General features: G+C 58.1%; 2 protein-coding genes across 2 annotated transcripts; one reads left to right on the top strand and one right to left on the bottom strand.

Moving 5' to 3' along the window:
• Nucleotides 1–96: 96 nt before the first annotated feature.
• SARNP (SAP domain containing ribonucleoprotein) lies at nt 97–15,379 on the top strand. The gene is made up of 11 exons (XM_065654439.1): nt 97–200; nt 563–662; nt 850–896; nt 1,434–1,501; nt 2,470–2,521; nt 3,854–3,927; nt 4,135–4,163; nt 4,536–4,558; nt 4,852–4,920; nt 14,163–14,252; nt 15,306–15,379. The coding sequence occupies exons 1-11, from the start codon at nt 165–167 to the stop codon at nt 15,345–15,347; spliced, it is 630 nt and encodes a 209-aa protein (XP_065510511.1). The 5' UTR covers nt 97–164; the 3' UTR covers nt 15,348–15,379.
• Nucleotides 15,380–19,178: 3,799 nt separating this feature from the next.
• On the bottom strand, nt 19,179–26,434 carry GDF11 (growth differentiation factor 11). The gene is made up of 3 exons (XM_065654305.1): nt 25,960–26,434; nt 22,307–22,680; nt 19,179–21,581 (listed from the first exon to the last, which is right to left on the bottom strand). The coding sequence occupies exons 1-3, from the start codon at nt 26,309–26,311 to the stop codon at nt 21,201–21,203; spliced, it is 1,107 nt and encodes a 368-aa protein (XP_065510377.1). The 5' UTR covers nt 26,312–26,434; the 3' UTR covers nt 19,179–21,200.
• Between the last annotated feature and the right edge of the window lie 1,087 nt (nt 26,435–27,521).

A 27,521-nucleotide genomic window follows, 5' to 3' on the forward strand; every position in this document is an offset into this window, starting at 1 on the left:
CCGGCGCGCTGGCAGACCAATAGCGAGCGGAAAGTGCGGGGGAGGGGACATTGGCCAATCGTGAGAGGCGGTGTTGGTTTGAAATCGCCGGTTCAGGACGCGCGGCGCTGATTGGACGGCGAGAGGCCGGGTGGGGTCGGCAGGAGGCTTGAGGGGGCGACAAGATGGCGGCGGAGACCGTGGAGCTCCATAAGCTGAAGGTACCGGCGGGGCCTCGGGCTCCCGCAGCGCGGCAGGGCCGGGCCTGGGCAGCCGGCGGCTCCGGGTCCCCGCAGCTCGAGAGGGTCCCCCGCGGGTCACCGCCTGGTGCGGGGCCTGCGACACCCACCGCTCCCGCGTACCCGGGGCCTTCACCCGCCCGGGAGCCGCGTTCCCGCCGCTGCCCGGGACCACCCGTGCGGGCTGGGCCTGAGCCGGGACCCTGCGGCTCGTGGCGGGGGGAACCGGGGGGTCCCGGAGCGCAGCTGCGGTTCAACGTGGGCCTTCCCGCCTCGTGAAAAACCGATTTATTTGGGCTGTTTACGCACTATTTAATTTTTTAATTCATTCGTATCCTTTGTAGCTGGCCGAGTTGAAGCAAGAGTGTCTGGCCCGCGGGCTGGAGGCCAAAGGCAACAAGCAGGATCTGATCAACCGGCTGCAGGCATATCTGGAGGAGCACGGTGGGTGCCGGGCACTCGTTAGCGGGGCCCTGACGAGCTCCCGGGGGGAAGAGCTGAGCCCTGGGCTTTGCTGGAACCTCCTCGGCTTCCCCGAGCCAAAGTCTCCTTGAGTACATTTTATCTGAGAAGGCAAAGATGTTCCTGAAGTAATTCCCTTCTGCGATTGCTCTGTTGGTTTGTCCCGCAGCTGAAGAAGAGGCGAATGAGGAAGATGTCCTGGGAGAGGAGATCGAGGTAAATCTGTGCTTGGGACCAGCCTGAGGGGCTGAGCAGCTTCTGTGCCAGATGAACAGGGCGCTGTGTCTGTTTTAAAGCGCTGCTGGTGGGTCTGAACCCACTGGTTTTCACACTAAAGGCTGCAGAATGCGCAGGGGAGGCTGCAGGTGGAGGGTTTGGCAGGATCCGCGCCCCGTCATCCCATGTTTTTTGTCACAAAAACGTCAGTGGAACCCGGTTCTTCCAGCCATTGGGGCTCTTTGCTGCTTGGCCGGCACATGCCCAGCAAGGTTATGGAACATTTCCCCCCAGTTTCACACAAAAAAACCATTTATTGGGAAGCAAGATGGGTCTTAGCAGGGCCCTGGTGGGAGTTTTTGATGGTTTTTGTCTCTGTTTGTGGCCTGGGGAACGTCTCACTTGCATGATTTTTGAGTGAAGCCCAGACGTCCAAACCGGGGAGAACCCAGAACACTTGCTGGTGTCCCCCTGGGATGTTTCTCTCTGGTTCATCTGCTCTGACTGTTTATTATCTGACCTTTTCTCGACTCACAGGAAGAAGAACAGAAGCCGGTGGAGCCGCCTGTCAAAGCTGAGGAGCCTCCTGTCAAATCGCCTGATGTGTAATTATCGTTTTTCAGTAGAACAAAGCGAATGCAGCGGCGGCGCGAGGAGCTTCGTTTGGCCCCGTTTTGGGGGGTCTGGGCTGAAGAGAGGGGATCGGAGCGGCGTTGTGGCCCTTGCGGGATAACGCAGGGTCTGTCTGTCCGTTCTTGCGGCAGGAGGGGGCATGCGGCTCCCGGCCAGAATTGCTTCTGGTGAAAGTGCCATTAAACTGTTACCACGTTTTTTTGAGGCGTAAACCAAGGAACCTGCGCGGGAATCGGGAACAAAAGCCACGTTTTGCCGAGCGAGGGGCCCTGCTGGGGTGGGTTGTGCCCCACAGTTTTATGGGCGGTGCTGGGCGGGGGGAGGGATGATGCTGCTTCATTTCCCAACTTTATTTCTTCCTCTTTTGTTTCCACCCCTTGAGCCCCAGCTCTGTTTTGGGAGCACAAGCTGTGGAGCTTGCCCGCTCCGTCCTGTTTTCCTTCGGCCTTTTTGACTCCGTCGTTGAGCAAACGTGTGGTGAAATGGAGTTTGGGGCGCTGGCGCCAGTCGGGGGGGTCACCTGGGGCTGCCCCATGAACCCCAACACAACCACCCTTTGTGTTTGAGGAAATAAAAGGATCAAAAGCTCTTTGGGGCTCACGGTCGAGGCTTTGGGCTTCTAGCGAGTAGGATGTTGCTGTTAAGAGCTGTAAGATGGGCAGGGGTGGTTTTTTTTGGGTGCATGGGTCTGCGCCCTCTTGTGACACCCCCCGGCGCTTTGAGCTGCGCCCGCTAAGCCTGAAACGACAGCAGAACGTTTGTTATGCTTTAAACTCGGTTAATTGTCCCTTAAAATCCACAAAGGGGATGGGTAAGAGCGTGCAGCTGGTGACTGCGTTTCTCCCTGTCATCGCCGAAGGGGTTTGGGGCGTGCGTGGGGCTCACAGAGGCCCCGTGGCCGCGCGTTCTGACCCGTTTCTCTCTTTCCCGACTTCTTTAGGATTGCGGAAAAGAAGGTGGTGAAAATAACCTCAGAGATCTCGCAGATGGAGGTGAGATTGCTCCGCTCTGGCGTCCCTGAGGTGTTGGTGTCCCCATTCCCAGGCTGTTCTGGGTGTCACTGTGTTGATGTTTCCATTAGAAACCTGCTTGATTTTTCCCTTGGTTTTTATATTAAAAACCAGTCACTGACTGTGGAGTGACCTGGTGGGGCGGTGACCCCAGGATATGTTGCGTTTTGACATCAGATCTTACAGAACATTTCTTTGAATTGTCTGTTAACACCTTTTTCCTTCTGCCACCAACCACCTCTGACTAGGGCCAGTATTCCCCCCATTTTCCCCATATTTCCCCAATATTTTCACTTTGGGGAGTAATCAGTTGGGGAGGAACCCAGAGGAGCTCCCAGATCGTCTCATCTTTATCTTCTCTGACTTTCCCACTTGATATTTTCTGGGCGTATTTTAAACAAACACTCTCAGAAGCTGCCGATTCCTTAGGGAAAACCCTGAATTTCAGGAATCCGATTGCGATTCTCAAATCCTCCTGCCCTTATTTTTGCCTCCCTCGTGTTCCTTAAGAAAGCAAATCGCTATGAAAACACGATTCTTGTCTCCCTGCTGTTTCACGCCACTTAAGAGCTGCTTAAAGAGCTCGTTAACAAATTGTTGACGTCACCTTCGCGCCCTTTGTTTTCCCTAAATTCCGCTGAAACCATTCACAGAAAATCTGCTTTTTTTGATTGAGCGCGAGTCGGATCTTGGCAAAATCGCGTAGTAGATGGTTTTTGAAGATAAAAGGGCATTATTTTCCCATACAATGTGGGTTCAGAGGGTGAGAAGAGCGATTCCTAGGGAAGGAATCGGCGATAAATGAAATTCAGCCTGAAATTTTCTGTCTTTTTCCTTCTCCTTGTTGCAGTAGAAGTTCCTCGGCGCTCCAGGGTGAGGAGTGATGTTCCCAATCCCTCTTTTCGCAATGTTTACTATTTTGCTGCGTGTCTTTCTGCCGCTCCTCGCTGGGCTTTTGGCCGCACTCGGTGTTTCCGTTCGAGTTGCAGCTGTTTCTCTAACCTTGAAAAAACACCCAATGCATTTTTGGGCCCTTTTGTAATAATGTTAAATATTTTCCCTTAAGCTTTTGAGGGGATTTAATCCCCATAGGTGCGAACCCTCGCGCTTTTCTGTCCTCTCTCCGTCACTGAATTTCAGCTGAAATTCCACCGCAAACGGCTCGCAGGGCACGGATAGTGTCACTCTCTGCTGAAAAGCCTCGTGCTGAATAAATAAATCCCCTGAAAACAAACCCCCCATCCCCTTTTCGAGGGTATTTCTTTGCTTAGCAGGGGAAGCAAGGGAAATCTCTTGTCCTTTCTGTCCCTCCAGCGGATGCAGAAAAGAGCCGAACGTTTCAACGTCCCAGTCAGCCTGGAGAGCAAGAAGGCGGCGCGGGCAGCACGGTGAGTCTCAGAATCATCAAATTTGAATGGAAAAGACCCTCAAAGTCATCGAGTCCAACCGCTAACCCAACCCTGGCACCGGTAACGCCGCGTTTCGGTGCCCCCAAACCAGTTTCGCTCCAGTACACTCGTGCAAAGTGTTTATTTGAAGGAAATCTCCCGCACGAGAGTTGCTGCGCCGACCTTATCCCCGTTTTCCTTCCGCAGGTTTGGTTTGGCCGCGGTTTCGACTAAAGGTGAGGAGAAGAAGCAGAACCAATCCCTGGGGTGATCCGACTGCAAATATTTAATTATTTCTGGGGAAAAAAAAAAAAAAAAAAAAAAAAAGCCAGTGGGGCTACCTGGGGTTTTGCCGCTGTCCCTTTTCCTGAGATCCAAGCGGGAATTGTAAAATGGGGAGGAAAAAAAATGGAGGAGCTGGTCTGAAGGTGAAAAAGGAAATTCTGCAGCGAGCGGAGGGGGAAGCTGGGAAAAGGGGCCACCAGTTACCTCCAGTCCGTGGTGCTGGGACTTTACTGCACCTCCTTTTTTCTCTAAAAAACAATAATATGCTGCTCCCGATGTTTGTTCTCTAACCGGCTTCTCTTTTTCTCGCCTCCTGGTTTCAGGCCTCTCCACAGACAAACCCACGGTAAGAAACGCTTCTCGTTCTGGTGTTTACTGCTGGGCAGGCACTTAATTACCTGTTGTAATTGGGAGAACGAGGTTCCCGGCTGCAGGATAAGGTACCAAAACGTGTGTGGGGTGAGAGCTGACGTTGTGCCTGCGCTGACCTGATGGGTCCCTGATGGTGGTTTTCTCAGATTTTAAGAGTTTTCTCAGATTTCTCAACTGATTTCTAGAATGAAATGCTGAAAGGAATGAAGATGGTTGGTTTGGGGGTTTTTTTTCCATATATATAAATAGTTTTCTCTGTCTTTGTAGGTAAACATGGATAAATTAAAGGAGAGGGCTCAGAGGTTTGGGCTGAACGTCTCCTCGCTCTCCAAGAAGGTAAGGGACCGTGACTCCAGAACTCATTTACACCCCAATTAACCCCCCGTAATTAGGGTCCGCACGTCAGAGGATTGCGTCAACACTTGTGCCTTCACCCGCTGGTTGTTTTTGTGCCTGTGGCTCTTGATCTGGTTTTGCCAGAGTTCTCACTACTGGATTTTAAGGTGGTTCATCCGGATTTGAACGGGGAGGGAGGTGCAATCGGTTGGTTTTCAGGTGTTTGCCTTGCGCCATGTTTCTGCTTGCGCCGCATCTGTAAAGACTGAGGTACCAAGAAACCAGCCAGAGCCTCCCCGGTAGGAAATCGCTCTTTGAAGTACAAACGAGACAAGCTTTGGGTTTGCTCTTAAAGCTGTTTATTTTTCAGGGAGAGGTGTAGAGACCCCTCGGCTGCTCCTCGTACCTGGCAACTGGTTGAGCCGACCTAAATGTGTTCTGTAGCAAACGGGGAGGAAAAGATGAATTTCACAGGTTTGGGGATGGCAGGATAAAGGGTAAATACCTGCTCTGAGGTCAATACAACCCTCTGCGCGCCGCCTGAACAGAACCGAGCTTTGCTGGGCTGTGAGGAGCCTTGTGCTGTGCACGGTTCAGAAACAGCGCAAAGGGAACAGCTGGATCATGTTGGCGCTGAGACCTCACGCTGTGGCCAAGGGAAGAGCTCGGGGAGCTCATCCCTCCCTGTGAAATCAGCCCCTCTGCTCCACGGGGGGGACGGATTTGACCTTTTTTCTGCCCATTTCTCCACGTCCCAGCATTCTTGCTTTATTCGGGGGTTCACCGATGGAGAAAATCTCTGGCGTTGGAGGTCGCTGTTCCCCCCACGTCCCTCTCGGGGGTGGGAGAAGGAGCCAGCGTTACCTCTGCGGGTGAGAGGCCACTCAAACATCGTTAACCTGGCACAGGGAGCTCCCATTTTTCAGCAGGAATATCCACCTTGTCAGTGTTTACAGCCATGGCCTTCCCTGGCTTAATAAAGCTAGCCGCCTTGTGCCGTGGTCCCCGTATGTGGCAAAAATGCGAAAATGTCCAAATGTGAGGTCTGAGCTCCATTCACTGGCAAATGCAGCTTGTTAGATACTAGTGAGCTGCTCCTCGTGCAGCTGGGGAGCTGCCGGTGGGGAAAATCATTTGCCCAAGGCCAGGACTCAGTGGCCAGGTTTTGTCCCTGCTTTGCTGTGCCGGGTCTCTGGGGTTTTTTTGGTGTTTTCTCCTCCGGGAAGCCGAGTTCACAGGCTTTAGAAGCGGCTTCTCCCACCGAGCGGAACATGCTCCCGCTTTCCTGGGAGGAATATTATTGGTGACTTTAATTAGCCGGTCGCATTGTGCTCCCCACCTGGGTGTTCTTTATAGCTTTTCATTACGGGGGAGCCTGGCAGTTGAGAGTGTTTACATGTGTCTTGGCAGGTTTTTATACCCTGGCGTTGCAGGAAAAAGACAACCCCAAGAAACAAGTTGACAATAAAGCATTGTCTCGGCAGAGCCGCACTTCATTTCCCAGTCACACTGGGGTGGGGAGAGGGGAGAACTGGAGCTCGGGAGGAATTTCAGGAAGCAAACGCGGCTGTGAACTCAGCTGCAGCTTCATCACCCCTCCCGCCCCCTCCCTCAGCCCTTTGGGGCAGAAGATCAAGTTTAAAACCCTTTTCCAAAGCAGGAGCGTGGTCTTGTGAAGGGGTTGACAGTGCCGGAGGCAGGTGCTCGTTTGTCTTGAGACAGCGCGGGGCCATCAAATTAATTTTTAAAATAAATCAAGATGGAGTTTTATCTCCCTGCAGCGCCGGCTCTCCCCTCTGCGGCCTCCCGCTCCGTCCCTTGGGATGACATGAAAGCTCTTTGCTACCTTGGTGTGACATCAAACACCTCACCCCATCTGAGCAGATCACAAAAATAATTGGCTTTTCCAGCTGCTCTTTAACGTGGGGGTCTCAAACTGCCAGACGAGCAATTAGCTGATTAACCCTGGGCCGTGGTGAGGTGAAGTGACTCCGGAGTCCCCATGCCACAGCTGAAACAAAGAGGTTTTGCCTCAAACCTCCAACACGTTCCTCGTGTCCTCGTTCCTCGCTGTGGGGAACTCGTCCCGTCCCCAACTCCTCAGGGCCGGGGGATGTTTGTGTGTCTGTCGAGCGGTGCAAGGACCCATCCGTGGCTCTCAAACCCCATGTCGCCGCCAATAATTTCATTTTTCTTCGCCCGGCTGCAAGTTTTCCATTTTCCCGCTGGAGCTTTGTAGCTGTAAGACGCGTTGAGAGTCCCGTGGGTGTCCAGGTGGGATCCTGAGTAGCGCAGGATGCTGAAACACCCTCCGGTCCAAAGGCACTGGTGAGGAAGAGTTAAATGTTTTCATGCAACCATTGATCTAGATTAATGTCGGTTTAATTGCGGTTAACGAGAACGTGTTTTACGTAGAGCAGATAAGAGCCGAGGTTGCCTGCGTGACGCTGGAGCAGAGCGGGGTGCAGCGGACCGGCGGAAAGTCTGTGTGTGTACAAAACAGCTAAATGGGGGGGGAACAATTGGCTTAATTGTTTGGCTTCCAGCGAGTTTGTAATAACGTGCTGAGGAGGAATCCTGTTCCTGGGTAATTTTGCTGCCTGCAATCTTTCCAAACACCCCCCGCCAGCCCTGGATGAGGAGCTATTAACCACCAAGGGAGGGGGGATGTGCTGATGTTGGCAGAGGAAAGGAAAAATAAAACACACACAAAAGGCTTCGTGGCTCCGTGTCACATGCAGTGGCATGTGCCCAAGGTTCGGTGTGTCGGCAAGAAGCACCTCTTGCTGTCATTGTCGCAGCTCCTGCCTTCTGTGAAAGTGCATGTGCTCCTGAATATTCCTTTTTTCCACCCCCCGCTCCCCCCCCTCAAATTTCACTTTTTTCTGGCTATCGTCGGCTTCGTGTCTATTAGACTATACAGAAAATGCGGCCCAGGAAAGCTGGAAATTTGCAGCGCGGTTGGATTTGTCCTGAGAAGCTGATGGTTCGTCTGCATCTTGTCCTCACATCTGAGTCTTGTCCTCATGTTGGCTTTAGGTGATTTTTAAAGGATTTTCCGTGTCCCTCTGAGTTGGGCCAGTCCTAAGGCAGCTCGATTGAGAGGAAGATGAAAACAGTCCTGGTTTAAAGAGGAAAAAGAGTTGTTTTGCCTTCACTGTTGCTGAGCGGGGCTGAGTGTGGGTAGGAACAGCGTCCATATCGAAAGGCAAAGCTCAGTCTTAAGGGAGCGAAAGAGGCTTTGGGAGCACTTGTGCAGGTAAATGCTGGGGCATTTCCAGCTGCCTCCAGGAAGGATTTACACCAACTGAGCACTAATCCCTGAATAACAGATTTTTCTCCCCACGCAGGTGGGCGCGAAGCTCTGTGCGTGTCACCACTGTGTCACTGCGTGTCCTGCCCGTCCCCTCATCCCGGCCCCTCCGTGTTCCCGGCCAAGCTGTCGCTCACGGCCCCGGCAGTTTAGGATAATGGGAAGTGACAAGGTGAAGAATAGTCCTGGCAGCTGCGGGGGGTTTCGCACAAGGGGTTGTAAGCGAGGCCTCCACCCCGGGGAGATGTTTCTGTTCATCCTTTGTCATTTTGGGGGGGGTCGCACTCTTGTTTTGTCACCCGTGCACCCAGATCGCCGTCCCAGAGGTGCTGGTGCCAGCCCATGGCTTAAAGCTGAACTTAAAATCAGACCTGAGCTTACCAGCAAATGTAAAGATTCATCAGACCTTGGGGTTTTTTTTCCCTTTTTGTGTTTTTTTGTTTAAGACAAAGCACCATTTTCCCCGTGAGGGACTTTGCTGGCGTGACAGACCCCAGTCGAGGGCAGAGGGACGGGTTTGTGGTTCCCATCTCAATCCCCGGTGATCCCGGTGGGTTTGTGCAAGGAAATGACGGTTCTGGGTTTCCTAGAAGGCAAATAACCAGTTTTGTCTGACCAGCCTCTTGCAAATAATTCTGGTTTGGTACGTAGGAGGAAAAAAAAAATGAGGTTTGCTCCGAGGAGGAGAAACCTGAGCACAGCCCCAAGGAGCTCGGGTGGTGTGTGAGGGATTTGTGCCCTTTCTGGACTAAGGCAGAGCTTAAAAGCTCGAAATACGCCACGGTTTCCTGTGTCCATGCTAGCTCTGTGCTGGTTTTGTGGCATGATCCTCGGTGCTCTCTGGAATGTTTTACTCTCCACTCCAGCGAAGGGGAAGTTGTGAAGCTGATGAGACGTGAAGTCAGGTGCGAGGAGCCTCACGTGTATTGGGGCAAAATACAGGTGACGCTTTTTGGGAAGCTCATCCCTTTGTCTCAGACCTTTCGCCTTGCCCTTTCCCCTTCCTCCCCTAAACCTGGTCTCAAGTTGTGAGTTGTGTGCCCAAGGGGCTGGGGGGGCCAGACCCAGCATGTCCCTTCCCACGCTCATTCGCACTCTCAGCTGCTGCCGTTTCCTCCTCTCTGGCATTTCCTCTCCAGCAGATCCAAAATAATTCCCCTCTCCCGCTGCCTCAGCTGCTCTTGGGAATCTCGCTGGGCACGGTGTTTTCTCCCAGCTCTTCCCTTTCGCCTTTTGCGACTCCTCTTCCAGGCAAATCCTCCTGTCCCTCTTGCCACCTGCTCCGCTGCGGATTTTGTTCCTTATCTGGCAGGATTTTCCTCAGTTTTCTGTTCCAGACCCTCCTGACTCAGCGCGACGACAGGTTTGTGCTCGTGAGAACATCATACACCCTTCCACAGCCCATAAAACCGCAGCTTTCCTGATCCTCTCAGTGCTCGCTGGCTCTTGCGGAACATTTTCTCTGCCCTGCGCCTGGGCGGGGTGAAAAGAAGGAACCCATATGTTTTTTCAAGAGAAATGTCACCTTGGTGTCCGGCTGCCCCCCAAAACGGGCCCGGAGGGTCCCTGCTGTTTTTTTCCCCCCATTATTCCTTCGGAAGCTGCTTCCCCCTCGGCAATTCCGCACCCCCGGCGATGTCGTTTTGAACAAACAAGTGCCGCGAGCACGGGGTCAGGGGGACGCCCGGTCCCGCATTGATCCTGCGTCCCTGACAAACCTTCGGGGAGTGGCCAAGGGGGAGACCCTGCGCTGGGGGGGACTCGGTGACCTCCCTCTGCCCGCTCATCTGGTTCTTCATCGGGCCCTGCTGTGAAACAGAACTTGGCTTTTGTCTGGAACACAAATACATCTTTCCCCCGCCCCCCCCCCCCAGCCCCCCCCCGCACCCCCTGCTATTATGATTCAATCAATGATGTTATTATGGCCCATTCAGGGACTGGGGAACCATTTGGCTGCAGGAATTTGGAGGAGCGGCCGGGGGCGGGGAGGACAACGGTGGAGCCTTCCCACAGAAACAAAGTCACGCTTCCCCTTCGCACGGAGGACGAAAGTGGCAAAAACAGCCCCAAAAAACCTCCCGTGAGGTGCGCAGAGGGTTCAACCTCGCATGGTTCTGCTCAGGATCACTATCCTTTCCATCCAGTCCTTTAATTAAGATAATTTAAGCTTCAGATTCTGTTCTCAAGCTCCCTGGGGTGCACAGAGATGCTTGACGCTCCATCGAGACCTGTGGCCATTTCGAATCCCTTTTCTACCTGAGCGGGTCCCCGGCAGAGAAGATCTTATAATACAAGGTTTGGGATGGAACAGCATACTTTCACAGATAATTTAGTGATTTTTTTTTTTCCCCATGCTCTGGCCATTTTTGTTAATTAAAGGCACAAAAATGAGCGAGACGGGGGAGTCATCCCTGTGGTGAGGCTGTTCCTGCTCTGGTGCCGCCGACCCGGGGAAATAAACGCACCGATTTCACTGCCAAGAGGGTTTAGTGAGTCAAATACTGGTGGAGTGGCAGCTCTTTCACCGGATTTTCCCCCCACCTCTGCTGGAATCTGCAGCTTTTTGGAGAAATCAAATCACTGAATCGTTTGGGTTGGGAAAGACCCTGGAGATCATCTGTTAACCCAACACCAGCACTAATGCGTGTCCCCAAAACCTCACCTAAAGCTTTGCAGGGAAAGGTTAATGCTGCAGTGCTGGTTTTGCGCTTGTAGGTTTGAATAGAATGGACTTTTTTGGTGGTTTTTAAAATCTGGAGCTCATGTGCAATTCAAATAGTGTTTAGTCATCGCCCGGTTGCCTCTCTTTTTAATAACAGCTGGACCCTCGGAGAGGAAAACTCTGCCAAGCGACTTTAACTCGGCCACCCTCCTGTCCTGTCAGCAGGTGAATCGCTCCGAAACGGGGCCCCCCCAAATCCCCCCTGCACTGAGGCCGGGGAAGAGATGGGAAGAGTCTCTGTAAACACCACCTGATATTTAAGGTGTGTTTGGCGGGCACGAAGGGATGAAAAACATGCAGAAAATCTTCGCAGCTGCCGGCTGTCACAGCTCCCGCACACAGAAACATTGCGCTTGAGTGGTTTTTTTGCTTTTCCAAGGTGTGTGTTGGAAGAAAGGACGAGGAGTGAGCTCATGGGGACCCCTTTCCCTGAGCTTGTGCTAAAAAAACGTTGTGGAGAAGGTGAGTGAGTCCAAGGGAGCAGCTGGGGGCTGATCCAGCCTCGCTCAGGCTGCGTTAATGAGTGAATCAGGAGCTCAGATGTACAACCAGCCTCTTAAACGCCTCCTGCTCTCCGCGTTTCCCATCTTCTTGTGTATAAAAAGATCTTCAGAGACCGGCAGCTTGGCTGGTCTGGCGCTGGGCTCGTACCAAGCAGCTGGAGCAGGTTTTAACAGCTGAAGTGAGCCAGAAGACCGAGCTTTGCTCTTAGAAGCCAAACAGGACGTTTCCGAGTCACCAAGTCAAGTGCTGGGGCTTTGACGGCCGCTCCCCATGCAGGTAAAGCCACGTTTGATGCTCTTGGGATCCGGGGGGATTTTGGAGCTCCAAATCCGGGCTGGAAGCACCAAGAGAGATGGAAGAGCTGATTCGGGTTGAAAAGGGGCCGTTTTAGATCACCTGTACCTTCTGTCAGGCTTTTGGAAGAGCAGAGTGTGAAACCCAGCGTCGCTCCTCATTCTCACGCCCTCCGACAAGGCACAGATCAGTGCAAACGGCGATTTTTATAGGTGCCAGGCACATGTGGGCTATTTCTGGATAAATCCAGAGGCTTCCCCACTGCTTCCCATCTCTCCAGAAGGACTTGGAGCCCACGAGGGGAAGCGAAACGGGAGGAGCAAACCCGCAGAGATGAATTTCAACAAGGCACTGGGTGACAGCTGCGCGTCCTGGGATTGGAGTGTTCCCAAGAATAAAACCCTCGTCGTTCGCCCTGAGGGGGATGAAATTGGAAGCCCGGTTACCCTTGAGTGTTTCATAACCTTTACCTTTTGGAGGTCAAGGCCATGTCGTCATTAATCTACTGTCGCCTGGGAGCCCCGGGGCTCTGCTTTTTATCCCGTCATCCGTCATGCCGCGGCCGGGGATGCACGGCTGAGCAGAAGGCTGTGGTTTTATCCCCTCGCACCCTTCCACCCGCCCGGGACACGCTCACGGGGCCTCGTCTCCGTGTCTCCGCATTTCTGATGAGGATCCCTCCGGGTTTCAGCTGCAAATCCTCAGCCCTTTCCTCCTGGGGACGCTTTAATCTGCAAAAAAAAGAAGTGCTCAGCCCAAACCATGGCCTCAAGGGCAGAGATTTAAAACCCAGGGCGGGCATTTCCCTGAACTGCCCCTCTGGAAAAAGCCGTTTTCTCGCTTTTTCTGGGACTTTTACCAGGCAAACGGGGGCAGCGAGTTGTGACTCAGACACACGGAGCATCTCTCGGGGTTTGGTCCCTTTGCCCTGGTCTGAATTGGTGCCGGGCGTTCTGGGAGAGTCGGGCGGGTTCTTCGTCCTGTTCCCTCCCCAGCTGCTGATTCCTGAAAGCTCGTTTCATAGAAATCTCATTTCACAGAAATCTCCAGCGCCAGCGCTTCTGCCTCCTCCCGGGAGAGAGGGAATGATCCAGTTTAGCGATCCTGTTTCTCAATGGATCCTTCACTCATTTCGGAACCAGCGATACAAGCCCGAGGCCACACAATTAAACCGGGATTTAGTCCCTCCTGACGGACGCTCTTGGGGAAGACTAAAGCTTTAGGATCGCGTATGGTGCAAATCCATCAAAAATCTAAAGCCACGCTTGTATGGACACTCCAGATTGTGGGAAAACCTTGAGCTTCAGGGTTCCAAGTTCTCCATAAAAGCTTTTGTTTTCCCTTTTTCTTTCCCCCACCTCCATTTTTTTTTAGACAAACTCTCACGGCGTGAAGGGAACAGGCCTGGAAACGGCAAGGTTAGGAAATAAATCCGTGTGCTCGGCTCTCCCCGTGGACTCCGGGTGCTCCCGTCGGTGGCCCCAGGGGTTTGATGGATGCGGCGATCGTGGCGTTTTGCCGGGGGGCGACTCTGGGTCGGCACCCCATGAATCACGGGCTGTCAGCAGGAGGCGCGAGGCCAGCGGGGCCTGGCGGGCGCATCTGACGCCCTCACGCCAGGGGGGTTGAGTGATTTAGGAGGACGGGGGGGCGAAAAAATAAATAACCGGCAGCTTGGCACGGTCCCTGCGAGCCTTTGATTGAAGACATGGCGCTTTGCTTTTTTTTCTTTTTTTGAGGCCATCCTCTTGCTGGTGGGATTGAAGCCAGGCTGAGTTAAAGAGCCTGGTTTAAGGTGGTTAAAGCCCAGGTTGAGTTTTCTTTGTGTGCCCATCTTGCTGCTCCAGCGGGCGCCTTTTTCCTCCCCTTCCCTGTCTCCGCAATGATAAATCCCTCCTGGCGTCCTTTGTTCACGACCCTCTGGTTTTGCCGCTTTGCTGGGATGTGGCTTCTTCCCAAAAGCTGGACTAATGCTAAATGGGTTGATTAATTAATTAATCCTAGCTGGAATAATCCGAACGTGGCTCGGGCGCTGGGCTGGGGTGGGGATCCTGGCTGCTCTGAGGATACGTCCCCGCTGTCCCTCCTCATCCTCCTCCCTGAAACGGGGTGATTTAACCTGATGGTTTCACTATCAGGGAATGATTTTGGGTGGAGAAGACCAAAGATCGAGTCCAACCATAACTCAACACTGGCAGTAAAATGTCCCCAAGAATCTCATCTGTTCAACCCCCCGGGGATGGTGACTTCACCACTGCCCTGGGCAGCCTGTTCAAGGCCCGAGAGCCCTTTGGGGAAGAAATCATCCCAAATTTCCAGCCTCAACCTCCACCTGAGGCCATTTCCTCTCATACTTACCCTGGGGCATCACCAACAAAATAAATAAACCTTTGTCCCTCTCTGCGGCAGAGCGAAGAGGATGAGAAGCTGAAGAAGAGGAAGGAGCGATTCGGCATCGTGACAAGTTCGGCCGGGGCCGGAGCCACAGAGGACACGGAGGTGAGAGCTTTTTGGGGGCGATGGGGAGGGTCCCGGCGGGGGCAGCGCATCCTTCCCCGTGGCCTCAATGCTTCTGCGTCCCCGTGGCTGTGGCCCTTCGTCAGTAAATCCTCGGAGACTCTCCAACATGACGTGGATTGAGGCGCTGACCCTGTTTTCCAGCGTTTTCCGCTCTGGGCTTTGTTCTGCCCTCTCTGGTTCTGGCCCATCTTTTAAATTTGTCAAGTCCTCAGGGCAAGTTTTGTGCTCTTTTCTGGACTTTTTACACTTTCTCCCTGCTTCAGACTGCTCCGAGTTCCAATCTCAACGATTCAGGTGAGGTTTAGGGGCGTTATTTTTGCGTCTGCATTTTGGTTTGGGGGTTTTACTGCCCAAATGCCGTCTTGCACCACGCAGAGAGCCAAGCCTGTGAGAATGAGCTCCCTCTGGCCGGCGCTTTACCGTTAGGTCACACTGGAACAAAAAGGGCTTTTTTCTGCCATTGTGTGCACTCAAATGCACCTTTCCCCCAGAGATTCTTGATTAGGGGCTTCTGTTTCCCCCCGGGCTATTTATCCTGCTAAAAATTAAGATTTATATGCCCCTCGTGGACCGGCTTAAAGGCAAATCTGAGAGCCGCAATAGTATATTTAATGCGTTTTAGTGTGTCCCTCTCACCTTCGCCATGAATAGGCGGGTGTTAACCCTTTGCCCTTTTCCATTTCCCACCTCCCCAGCGCTGGCAAGGGTTTCCCAGCCTCTCCGCTCGGCATTGTTCCCGGCTCAGCCCCTTTGTCACCCGCTGCCAACGACGATGAGGTGACTTTAGCGGAAGTGCTGAGTCTCAGGCACCTCTGTGGGATTTTTGGGGTGTTCTGTCCCCTTTTTAGAAGCAAAACCTCGTAATTCCCTAAAACCAACGCGGCGGCACGCTCGGAAAGGAGCCGCCGGGCTCTGGGGTCGTTACTGCAAGTTTAATAAATCCTCCATTGGGTTGCATGCGAGGTTTTAAATAACTTGTCCATTTGTTTCTTTTCGGTTTTAATTTCTTTTATTTGTGGTTTCTCTTCGCAGGCAAAGAAGAGGAAAAGAGCAGAGCGCTTCGGGATCGTGTGACGCCGGCGGTTTCGGCTCCGTGTGCCTCTTGAGTGCGTGCGTCTCCCCCTCACCCCCACCTCCTCTCACCCCCACGCCGTTTTCTCCAGGTTTTAGCGATGAGTAGACAGGGAATCCCCCGTAGGTGTACGATTGTGCTTTTTTTTTTTTATTTCCCCAAGTTGAAAAATGAAGAAAAGTTGACGAAAAGATGCCGATTGACCCTGGATCAAGCCCCGTGTCCTCAAACAAGGAGGAAAATGTGGTGACGCGGTTGCGAATGTTCCTCCCGCCTCGTTAAGCCCTCGTGGCGGTTGGGTCCCCAGGTTCTCTGAGGTTGGTCTTAGGCTGGGTTTTATCTTGTCCTGGGTCTCAGGCTGGGTTTTATCTTCATCCCGGCTGCGTCTCCCACCCTGGCCAGGGCGCAAATCTGTCCATCTGGGTGGGCACCGAGGCCAAAATACTTCTCTCACCCCAAAGACTGACATCTTGGGTTGTTATTTCTGAGCTTGACCCTGCCCAGAGCTGCGTTTGCCGCGTCCATGTCCCTCACACTGCCAGAGCCTGTGGGTACAAACCCAGTTTTTCAGAGGCTTTTACCCCATTCTTAAGCAATATATAAATATATTTTAACATAGAAGTCTCCAAACCGCTTCTGTTCCACGTTTGCGGCCCAGCCATGTCCCCGGTGACTCACGGCAACACCTCAGACGTCGATTTAAGTTCCCAATGAGCAGCTGAAAGCTCCAGGGTCCAGGTGACCCCGCGTGTTGGGTTTTCAGCGGATCCGACCTCCCATTTAACATCATAACATTATTCCAATTTTTTTTTTTAATGTCATATTTTGTAAGATGTATTTTCTATTTGGCTCACGATCTTTTTCACTTGAAAGGTGGGGGTTTTTTAAAATTTTTGTAGTGGGCCAGGGCAAACGCTACGTTTTGCTCTCAGTTTCATAATAAAACGGCTCCTCCAGGGCAATGGGGGTTTGTGTCGCTGCGGTGAGGAGCAGAGCCCAGGATTGTCCTTATTAAAACTCCGCGGATCCTCCTGGCTGCTCCGTTCGGGTGTCAATGTCCCCGTGTCACCTTGCGTGGGAGCTGCAGAGGGGACGCAAATGTCACCTGCGTGGCACGGGGGACAGGGCGGTCGCTGCATCTCCCGGCCGGCGCTTTGGGAACCAGAGTTGTAGAATTCGAGGAGAAGCACAAATATCTTGTGGTTTTGCCACGTTGGGTCTCTGTTGGGGACGTGGTGACACCAGGAGCCCATGTCATATTGTGGCGTGAGATGCTGCTGGTCCAGGAGCTCTCCAGGGTCTTGGGGACAAGGGGACACCGTGGGCTGGCACAAGGGACATTGTCACCGTTCCTGCGCCAAGGGCAGAACCCATGACACCCAATTTTGCCACTTTCTGCTCCAGGGACTGTTCAAATCCACAGAAAATCGGGAGACAAAACCAGAGCGATGGCCGAACCATCCCCTCGCGTCCTTCCCTCCATAAGGGACGCTGGGGACTGGGGACACCTCGAGTCCTCCTTGTCACCCCGCGGCGCTTCGGGGTTTTCGGCGTCGCAGCAAAACCGCATCCCTGCCGTGGGACAGACGGCAAGTGGCAACCAAGCCCCCTGGTCCCCAGGGGTCCTTGTCCCCAGCGCTGGGCACGGCTGCAGTGTCACTGTCACCGGTTCTGGTGGCTACAGTGGGGCTCGGCCGAGCTCCTCATCAACACTTTAATTACTGTGAGCGGTACGTGTGGCCAGGCCCGGGTTGCGCTGAGACCGTGGGTGGTCGCCTCGATGTCCCCGGCTTAATTTGTCCCCCCCCGCCCCCGGGTCTCTGAATTAGGTCACCCGATGGCGGAGTGGAGGGGCAGGGACGTGGGGTGCAGCTCCAGGGGGGACGTGACCAGAACAAAAGCAAACGCTCGTTCAACTCTTGACATCATTGGTTTGAAGCAAACAAACAAATCGCCTCCCCCACCCCCCGACCTCTGTTCCCCCCACAGCCGGGTCCCCCCCACCCCCAGAACACTGTCCTCCCCCAGGACACGATCCCCAAGGGAGGACGTCAGCTCGGGGACACGGCCAATGTCCCCAAAGCCACGCAGCTGACCCCAAGCCGGGGGACACTCAGTGTCAGAGCCACATCCCCACGTCCGGTCCCCGTGTCCCCGTGGGCGGTGACCCCCCCCTGTCCCCTCCCGCTGTAATTAGCTGTGACATTCTCTGCATACCTGCAGCCCCTAATGAGGCTCTATAAAGGCTCCTCCTGCTCCCAGGGCCACTTGTTAAATCCCAGTTTTACAACTGGGAGCTGGACTGGGAGGAAATGGGGGATGGCGGGGGGGTCCCACCCGGGGGGACACACGGCTCCAGGCCGGTGGTCCTGTGTGGGGTGTCCATGGTGTTCCCAATGTCCCCATCCCTGTCCCGTGTCCTCTGTCCCCGCTGCAGGGTCAACCCACTCTGGTTTTGGCTCCTGATGAGCACAATAAGAGCTGGGGGTGACAAACCCCGCCTGGGGACCCAGCCCCACCCAGGGACACAGCATCCGCTGTGTCCGTGACGGGGATGTCCCTCCCAGGTGGCCTGAGCGGATTTTGGGGGGTTTGTTCCCCTGGGCTGGTGCTTGAGGTGTCGGGGGCTGGAGTGTGTGGGGGGAGCAGGGGGTGGGGGCAGGTTTTGGGGCATCAGGGCAGATTTGGGGGCATCAGGGCAGATTTGGGGACATCAGGATGGATTTTGGGGTGTCAGGGCCAATTTTGGGGCAGATTTTGTCCCCTTGGCTGCTCAGCCAGCGCCAGAGCGTGGGAAGAATGAGAAGTATCAGGAAACGTTTCCCGAGTTGGATCTGGTGGCAGCTCCCGCAGGAAGGGTGGGGGGACACGGGGGGGACATGGGAGTTGGGCCCAGGGGTGCGGTGACATGGGGACACAACCAACAACCACCTGATGGTGGTGGCGGCCCCGCATGCGGGTACACGGCAGGACAACCCAAGGGACAGTGACACAACAACCACAGGCGCTCCTGGAGCTGCTTCTGTCCCCTCTCTCTTCCCAAGCTGGGTTGTCAGCGTGCGTCCCCCCGGTCCCCCTGTCACCAGTGCCAGCGACATCACCGACAGGAGCTTTGTGGCGAGGCCACTGTGGGGTCTGGACCCACTGACCGTTGTCCCATGTGTGTCCCCTCTGTCCCCCAGCGCTGCCGCAGCCTCCCCGGTGCCTGCAGATTTGGGGGGATTTGGGAGATTTTGGGGATTTCAATCCTCCCGCACCTTGGGAGAACCGACACAGCTGCCCCATGGACATGGTGACAGTGTCATTGTCCTTGTCTCTTTAACCTCCCGTAGTGCAAATGGTTCCCTGGCTGCGTCGCTCTGTCACTGCATGAGAGAACGGTCGGTGTCCCCAAGGCCGCCAATGTCACCGTGCAGCCCCCTCATGGTGACAATTGCGCTGGGGGTGACATCACGGGGAGTGTGGGAACATCCCAGGGGGACGTGGAGTCATCACCGGGGGACATGGGGACATCGCGGGGGGACGTGGCGCAGGCTGAAGCCGAAAGCTCGGAACTCTTTTGATTATATCTTGTTTCTTTTTTTTAAATATTTTTTTATTATTATTATTTCTTTTAAATTTTTTTTTTTTTTTCTGTTCAAGTGCTGTGTTTGGTCATGTCCATCAATCCCCCCCCCGACCATCTGTGGCCTTTTGGTCGCCGCATCCCCCCACGTCCTTCCCGGGGCCCACCCTGAGCCCCTGCCCTGGCAGCCGCGTCCCCATCCCCCCCCGCCCCCAGACACCCCGAAACGACAGAACGAGGAACAAAACAACGAACAAACAGACAGAAAAAAAAAATAAAAATAACCTAAAAGACGTTATGCACAGGACCGACGTGCCGGGTAAATAATAATAATTAATAATACAATGATGGGGCTGTTCTCCCCCACCCCCGGCACGGGACACTGGTCCCAGTGCCCAGGACTGACTGGTCCCAGTGCTGCCCCGTCCCTCCCTCGGTGCCACCTGCTTGTCACAGCCGCCCCGGGGGGTTGGGTGCTGGAGGATTTGGGTGCTCTGGGGCTGCCCAATGTTGGGGGCGGCCGGACCCTCCACCCAACGTCACGTGGATGATGCCCATGGGGGGACAATGTCCCTGGGGAGATGGTCCCCATGGGATGACAGTGCCCAAGGCCAGGGGGGCACTTGGGCACACGGTGACATTTGGGGGGTGCAGGCGGATCGCTGAGCCCAGAGCGGGATCCGTCCCCTTCCCAGTCCCTTCCCGGTGGCTTTGGGCTCTTTCTGGTGCCATGGCCGGCTTGTCACCTCACAGGGCCCCAGGGGACGGTGCTTCTCCTTGGGGTGGCTTTGGTGGCGGAGCGGTGACAGCCAGGGACAGACAAACCCTTGTCACCTTCGGCGGCGTCGCGGGGACCAGCTGGAGGCCGCGGCGCCCTGAAAGGCACTGCCAGCGGGGAGGGGACAGCAGGACCCCTGCGCCGCCGTGGCGGGGCCACCACTGCCGGGCCCACCGGGCCAATGGCATCAGTGCTGGTGGCAGGAGGGACCCCCAGCAGCCCTAAGTGCTTCGGTGGCACCCCGAGGTGGCTTTGTCCTTGCGAGCGCTTCAAGCCCCACAGAGCCAGGGGCAAGTGCTAAACATCCCAGGAGTCCCCAGCTCCGCTGTCCCGGTCCCAGGCTGCCCGGTGCCGTCCCTAAGTGCTACACGGGGTGGGGACGCACCGGCAGCCACCGGGTCGTTCCGCATGTGGCCCCGGTGCTGCTGCTGCACGGTGTCACCGGCGCTAGATGCGGAGCTGTCCGGCACCCCAGGGATAAGTGCTGGGTCTGCGGGAGCCACCCTGGGCCACCCCCCGGGGCCACCGCGGCCACCGCTGCCATGTCAGCATCCGCCTGGCGCCGGCGCCCGGTTGCATCACTGGCGGAGGAGCCAGCGGGTGGTTGAACCCTTGGGAAACCGGGAGCTCGTTCCCACGCGAAAATCATCCAGAGGGGGAGGCGAATCTGCCGCCTCAGCGGAATCCGTCCCCGAGCCGGAGCCAATTTTGGCCGGTGCTGCCTCTGGGTGACCCCAAAGCCACCAGCTTGTCCACGTTCTGCCGCATGACCCGCCCTGGGGGGAGCGTCACCGTCCTGCTGCGGCACCGGGGACGGGTGGCAGCTCTAGTCCCTGTGCCCAGGGACACCAGGAGATGCTGGCAGTGCCCGGAGGGGGCTCCGGGGACGTCCCTGCTGTGGGGCTGTGGGCGCCGGTGGCACGAAGGGAGGGGACCAAGGGGCGCTCAGGGACATCCCGCAGCAAAGCGTCGGCCAGGAGGGTGGTTAATAAATAAATAAATTAAAGAAGGGAGGCAGTTTCCTCCCGGGCCGGGTCTGCCGTCCTGGCTTTGGCGGCTGCTCGGGGACGACGGGGTCACCCACCCTTGGGGTGTCACCTTGGCCGTGGGGCGGGCAGGGATGTCCACGTCCCCACTCCGGCAGCGTGGGGAGATGCTCGGCCGCCTGCTGTCACCACCGAGGTGGGAGAGGTGTCCGGTGAAGAGCCGCGGTGCTGCGCCATGCCGGGGGGCTGACAGTGGTGACAGTGGTGACGGCACCAGGAGTCCCAGCCGCCCCCTCCCTTTCCGTTCTCCGTCTGGTTGCTTTATTGCACAATGCATGTCGAAGCGCGGGGCTGGTGCACGGGCTTTTCTTCTCTCTCTCTTTTTCCTGGACATCCAAAGGAATTTTATGCTTTGTATTTCAAAAAAAAAGGGAAAAAAAAATTTAAAAAGCAGTGGCAGAAAAGAGGCGTCTCTGGCGGAGGGGGGCACGCGCGGGGGAGCGGCACCGAGCCGGGCGCTCGTTTTTTAAGAGCATCCACATCTGTCAACCACCATCCCGGGGATTTTGCCGTAGATGATCTGCTGCTTGTCGTTGAAGTAGAGCATGTTGATGGGGGACATCTTGGTGGGGGTGCAGCAGGGCCCGGCCGAGCCGCGCGGGTTGGCCTGTTGCACCAGGTGGGTGTGAGGGTATTTCTGCATGAACATGTACTCGCACTGCCCCGAGCAGTAGTTGGCTTTGTAGCGCTTGGGGGCGATGATCCAGTCCCAGCCAAACGCCTCAAAGTCGACGGTCAGGGGGTAGCGGCAGCAGCGCGACTCGGTCGAGTGCTCGTCGCAGTCCAGCCCCAGGTTCCGCCGTGAGCGCTTGTTGTTCTCCAGCACCCGCAACTCCATGAAGGGGTGCTGGGGCGGTAAGGAAAAGGGGGGTGAGACCCGCGGACTGACCCACGGCCCCACACGTTGAGCCACGGTCCCATCACCCCGTAGTCCCGTCGTCCCAGCTCTACGGGTGCCATGCAGCTCCGTGGAGCTGCCACCAGCTCCATGGGGGTGTCATCAGTTCCACCAGGGTGTCACCATCCCATGGGGGTGTCATCAGCTCCACAGGGGTGTCACCAGCCCCACCAGGGTGTCACCAGCTCGAAGGAGCTGTCACTGTCCCCACAAAGTTGTGACCAGCCCATGGAGCCATCGCCAGCTCTGCAGATATGTGATCAATCCCACGGAGCTGTGGCTGGTCCCATGGAGCTGTCATCATCCCCATGGAGCTGTCATCGTCCCCATGAGCCTGTCAGTGTCCCCACACAGCTGTGACCAGCCCATGGAGCTGTCAGTGTCCCCACAAAGCTATCGCCAGCTCCATGGAGCCGTCACTGTCCCCACAAAGCTATCGCCAGCTCCATGGAGCCGTCATCACCTTGGCAGAGCTGTGACCGGCCCCGTGGAGCTGTCGTCATCCCCACAGAGCGCTCACCACCCCCACAAGCTGTCACCAGCCCCACAGAGCTGCCCCACCACCCCTGCCTACGCCTGTTGCCCCCCAGCTCCCCCCACACCCGTCCCACCACAACACCCATCACCTCTGCACACCCCCAGCCCCCAGGGGACCCGAGGGGACAGTCACCCACCAGCCCCTCGGCGCCAGGCCCCAGCGAGGTGACGGCCAGGTCGTTGCCGTTGGGGTCGAAGGCATTGATCTCGATGCCCCAGTTGTTCTGCGGCTGCTTGAACCAGTTCTGCAGGACGTGCTTGAAGTCGATGCTCTGCCAGTGGCCCAGCCGTGAGTTGAGGTCGATCTTGAGCGAGCGGATGCGGATGTGGCGGCTGCCCTCGTCTGTCACCGGCTTCAGCCGCAGGATCTGCAGGTAGACGGTGGAGGTGTGCTGCACCGGGCGCAGGTACACCCAGAGCTGCGCCTTCACCACCTTGGTGAACATGACCTTGGGGCTGAAGTTGAAGAAGCAGCAATGGGGGTTGCCCTCGATCTGCACCACCGGGTCCGCTGCGGGAGGAAGGAGGCATCAGGGTGATGGGGGCGTCCCTGGGAACCCCCTGCCTGGCGTGTCCCCCTCTCCCAGCTCCTCCTCAGTCGTTAGGAGGTGAAGATCGGGTCAGAGGCCGCCCCAGGGGGTCATGGCCCCTCCATTGGCAATAAGGTCCCCGGCTGCCCCCTGACCCTGTGTCACGGGGCAGTCACGATCTCCCGCGGGGACCGAGGGCAGTCGGAGGGAGTCCAGCCCCACGGCACCTGCTCCAGGGCAGCCGCTTCCCAACACATCCGGGGCCAGAGCCACGAATGCACCCGGTGGCAAAGTCCCAAGGGGGGTCCATGGCACCAAAATCAGGGCACGGGCACCACCGGGGTCCCCAGCCAGGTGGCATCTCAGGGCACATCCATCCGTCCCCCGCTTCATCCCTCACCCTCCATCTCCCACCCCCATCTCCCACTCTTTCCAGGCTTGTTTTTGTGGCACCACCGCCCCTCTACCAGCTGTTCCTGTCCCGGCTGACACTCTCAATGATGGCAAAGCGATGCGGCCACCTCCCGGGACAGTGCTGCCCGCTGCGGTGCAGCGACACCCCCCAGCATCCCAAGCGCCCACGGGGATGCGGGGGCTCCCTGGCTGCCCTCCCCCAGCCCCGCAGCAGCTCCCGGGCTCTGCCAACATCTGTGTCAAATTGAGCGGGGAATGTCCCCCGCCCCGTCCCCCCTGCTCCGCACCGGTCAGGTTTAATGGCCCCCAGCTGCAGCGCGGGGCCATTTGCTGCGCGCGAGGCCTCCCCGAACACATGGGGGTCACGACACCGGGGGCAGCCCCGCGAATGCCATCCCGCTCCCCCGCCGCGCCGCACATAAACCACGGTGACAGGGGCTGGGCCGGGGGGGACACAGGGGCGCACAAACTCCTCCCAGCAATTTGCTGCGCACAAGCCCCCGATTAAACCCGCATGCTCCTCTGGGACCCCCCCCGGGGAACGGTCCCCCCCGTGCTGCCTGACCCCGTGAAGCCACAAGGGCAGTTTGTGCCCCTTCCGTGGGGTTTTGTCACCCGTCACCAGTGGGACAGCAGCTGCCTTGAGGGGCTCTGGGTCCCCCTGCGGTGCCGATGGCACACGGGGGTCCCAGGTGGCTTTTGAGGACGTGGGGACAGTTTGTCCCAGGCTCACTGTGGCGGCCAGGACAGTGTGGTGGGGTTGTTTCTGTAGGGTCTCCAGGTGAGAGATGTCCCTCAAAGCCACCACCGAAGGCCCTCACCGCGGTGCCAGCAGCACCAGTGACACCAGTGACCCCCCCTCCACCCTGGGACTGGCATCCCGGGAGACAGCCCAGGGGACACGGGGCGGGGGGTGCGGGCGCGGGGGGGCTGGGGCGGTGCCGGGATGCTCGTCCTGTCGCTGTGGCAACGGGGGATAAAGGTGACGGGGACATCGGTCACAGCCGAGGATGTGCTGGGCTGGAGAGGTACCCTGAGCCCCCCGCTTTGTTCCACCGGGCCCAGATTTGGGGCCCCCACCTCTGCCCCCTTAAACCCTCACCTGACATGGGGGAACCGCAGCCCCCTCAGGTCCAGGTGTCCCTGCAGTGTCCCCATGTCCCCGCTTCCACTGACCTTGAGCAGCTTCAGGTCCCCCCGGTCCCCCTGGCCCCCCCAGCCCCTCATTAAGGTCCCTGCAGGTCACGGGGGTCACGGGTAACCCCTAAATGGGTTTAGGACCCAATTAACCTTCCTGGGGGGGTGGGGGAGTGCTCGGGGGGTGCTGGGGCTGGTGGCTTGGGATTAACGGGGCGGGGGGCAGCGGGGGGGAACTCGAGAGCTTTATGGCTCTGCCGCCTATAAAGTCCTTTCCCTCCTTCTGTTCAGGAACCATAAAACCCCACACAATTGGCATGGGGGGGCGAGGAGGGGGGGGAAATCATAATAATAACGGAGTGGCCGCGGGCGGGACAGACCGGACCCCATGGCGCATCCGGCTGGGGGGGCCAGGGCTGCGGGACCCCCGGAGTGGGACCGGGGGGGCTCGGGTGGCTGGAGGAGGGGTCACGCTCTGGTATTTATTTTGGGGGCCCCCAAGCTGTTAAGGGGTGAGAGCGGGGGCCAGGGGCAGCGAGCGTGAATGCGGCTCAGGGAGGAAAACCCCAGCCTGTTGTCAATTTTATGGGTAATAAAATTTCAAAGCCACCCGAGTCTATTAATGCCTGGGAAGGAAATTCGTCGGGGGGCTGCGGGGGGGGCAGTGCCTCACACTTCCCTCCCTTCCGCTTGCCTTTCGCACCTGGCCCCCCCGGTCCTTGGGGTCCCATGGCCCCTGCGCCTCGGGGGTCCCACGGCTCTGTTCCACTGCTGGAGCAGGTGGAGCTGGGACAGACCAGGGGAAACTGAGGCATGGAGAGGTGGGGGGCGCAGCCTCCCCACAGCCCCACGGATAGACGGATGGACGGAGACATGTCACAGGGCAGCAAAGTCCCCAAGCACTACCCCTCCCTGCCAGGGACCCTGGGCTGGAGCTCTGCCGTCGCCCTGCTGTCACCCTGCTGTCACTCTGCTGTCACCCCACTGTCACCCGCGGCAGGAGGTGAGCGCTGGCACCCACTGCCCAGCAGGGCCCTGGGGACCAGGTCACTGTGTCACCTGCCCTGTGTCCCCAGTCCGGTCCCAGTGCCAGTGCTGGCACCAAGCGCCAGTCCCCAGTGCCATGTCCCTATCCTCAGTGCCATGTCCCTGTCCCCAGCACCAGTGTCAGGGCTCAAGCTGGTGCCAGTGCCAGGTCCTAGGACCTGCTGCCAGTGCCCAGTTGTGCTCCTCACTGGTTCCAGTGTCGGGCCCCAGTTCCCAGTGCCACGTCCCAGTCCCCAGTTCCAAGTGCTGGGTCCCAGTTCCCAGCTCCCAGTTCCAGTCCCAGGTCCCAGTGCCCAGTCCCCAGCTCCCAGTGCCCTGTACCAGTTGCCAGCCAGCCTGTCCCGTCCTCATATTCCTGTGTCCCCATGTCCCCAGGTCCCCGTGCCACACGGTGCGTCCCCCCGGGATCCTCACGAAGCCACCGGGGAGGGGTCGGACGGGGGCTAAGGTGAACGGGAGGAGCCCCAGGGGCGCCGGGGGGAACCGGGGGGGAACCGGGGGGAACGGCGCATCCCCGGGGAGGGGGACAGGGAGGGCGCGGGGGAGGAAGGAGAGCCGCGGGGGGACCCGGGAGAGGAACCGGCGGGGAGGGAGGGAGAGCCGGGAAGGTGGGGGGAGTCCGCCGGCGAAGTTTGCAGCGGCGGAACAAAGGCGGCACTGACTTTCCTGGGCCATGCTGATGACGGTCTCGGTGGTGGCGTGGTACTCGTCCTCCTCCAGGTACTCGTCGTGCTGCAGCGAGTCCCCCTGGAAGTCGTGGAGGTCCAGGAGCTGCTGGAGCGGCGGGGCCTTGGGCAGCAGCTGCTTCACCACCTCCCGGGTGATGTTGGGCGCTTCCTTCAGCCGCAGCTTGCTCAGGATCTGCGACTTGATGCTCTCCAGCCGCAGCTCCTTGCTGTGCCGCCGCCACAGGCACACGGGGCAAGCGGCGGGCTCGGAAACGGGGGGTTGCGCTTCGACCGACCCCCCCGCCGCCACCACCAACGCCAACAAACACAGCAAGACCGGGGCCATACCGGGAAACCTTTCCCCGCCGGGCCGCCCCCCCGCCCCGCTTCCACCGCAACGCGCAAGGGGCGCGGAACGGGGGGGGAAGGCGGTAACGGCGGCGGGGGCGGGGAAGCGGGGGGCGGTGAGGGACCCGGGGGGGGGGGGCGAAGGGGGGGGGGAAGAAAAAAGCGGCGGTAGCGGCGGCCCCAGGGTTTTATACCCCAAGAGAAGTGTGTCGTCAGCGGCCTTGATTGGCTGCGGGCGCACAAAAGAGGTTCTGGCAGGGGCTTGTCACCAGCCGCCGCCGGCCCCCCGAGCACCGGGAGCGGCCCCGCCGCCACCGCGCGCTGCCCGGTTCGCTCCGGCACCCCCCGCACCGCCTCCGGTTATGGCGGGGGAGGCGCCGCGGGACCCAAGTCCCGGCAAGTGCGGCGGAGCAGGAAGGGCAGGGACGCCCTGGCCCCGCCGCACTTGCCGGGACTTGGGTCCCGCCGCGACGCCTTCGTAGACCGGGGATGCGCGTCCCGGTCTCTCCATCCCCCCGTGCCCTCCCGGGACGCCCCCATATCAGCCCGCTCCGAATCCCCCCCCACCCCGGTCCACGCACCCGCCCCGATCCCCATCCCTTCCCGGGCCACGTCCGTTACCGCACCCCTGGTCCCCTCCCGGTCCTCGTCCCCTCCCCGTCCGTGTCCTCAACCGCCCCTGGCCCCCCCGCCCCGGCCCGTGCCGTGTCCCCCGCGCCCGGTGGCGGCCCCATCAGAACCATGGAGAGGGCAAGAGGGACGTGCGGCCGCGCCCGGGGCACCGGGACTGCACCGGCCCCGCTCCGGACCCCGCTCCCGGTGCGGCGGGAAGTGACGGAGATCCCGGCCCGGTACGGGAAGGCGGTGGGGAGCCCCGGGGCCGGGGGGCTCCCGGTGTGGCGCGGCAGGGGGGGTGCGGAGCGGTCCCGTTACTCCACCGGTGCGCGACGGGAGCGTGGAGCCAGCTCATCCCGCCAGGAGGCGTCGCGGCGCCGCTCCGGAGCGGGCGCGTCCACACCGGAGCCGGGAAAACCGGAGCGCGGCGCAGTGCCGGGACGAGGGCGCCACCGCGTGGCGCGAAAGCGGCACCGCCGCACCGGCAGCCCTGGGGGGCCGCGGGAGGTCCCGGAGCGGGGGGGTGGCCCCGCCGAGTCCCGGGGCGGGGGTTTCCCCGCCGAGGTGGCATGATCGCGCTCCGGTGTCACCGA

This window comes from Caloenas nicobarica, chromosome 33 (genome assembly GCF_036013445.1).
Source record: "Caloenas nicobarica isolate bCalNic1 chromosome 33, bCalNic1.hap1, whole genome shotgun sequence".
NCBI classification, from domain to species: Eukaryota; Metazoa; Chordata; class Aves; order Columbiformes; family Columbidae; genus Caloenas; species Caloenas nicobarica.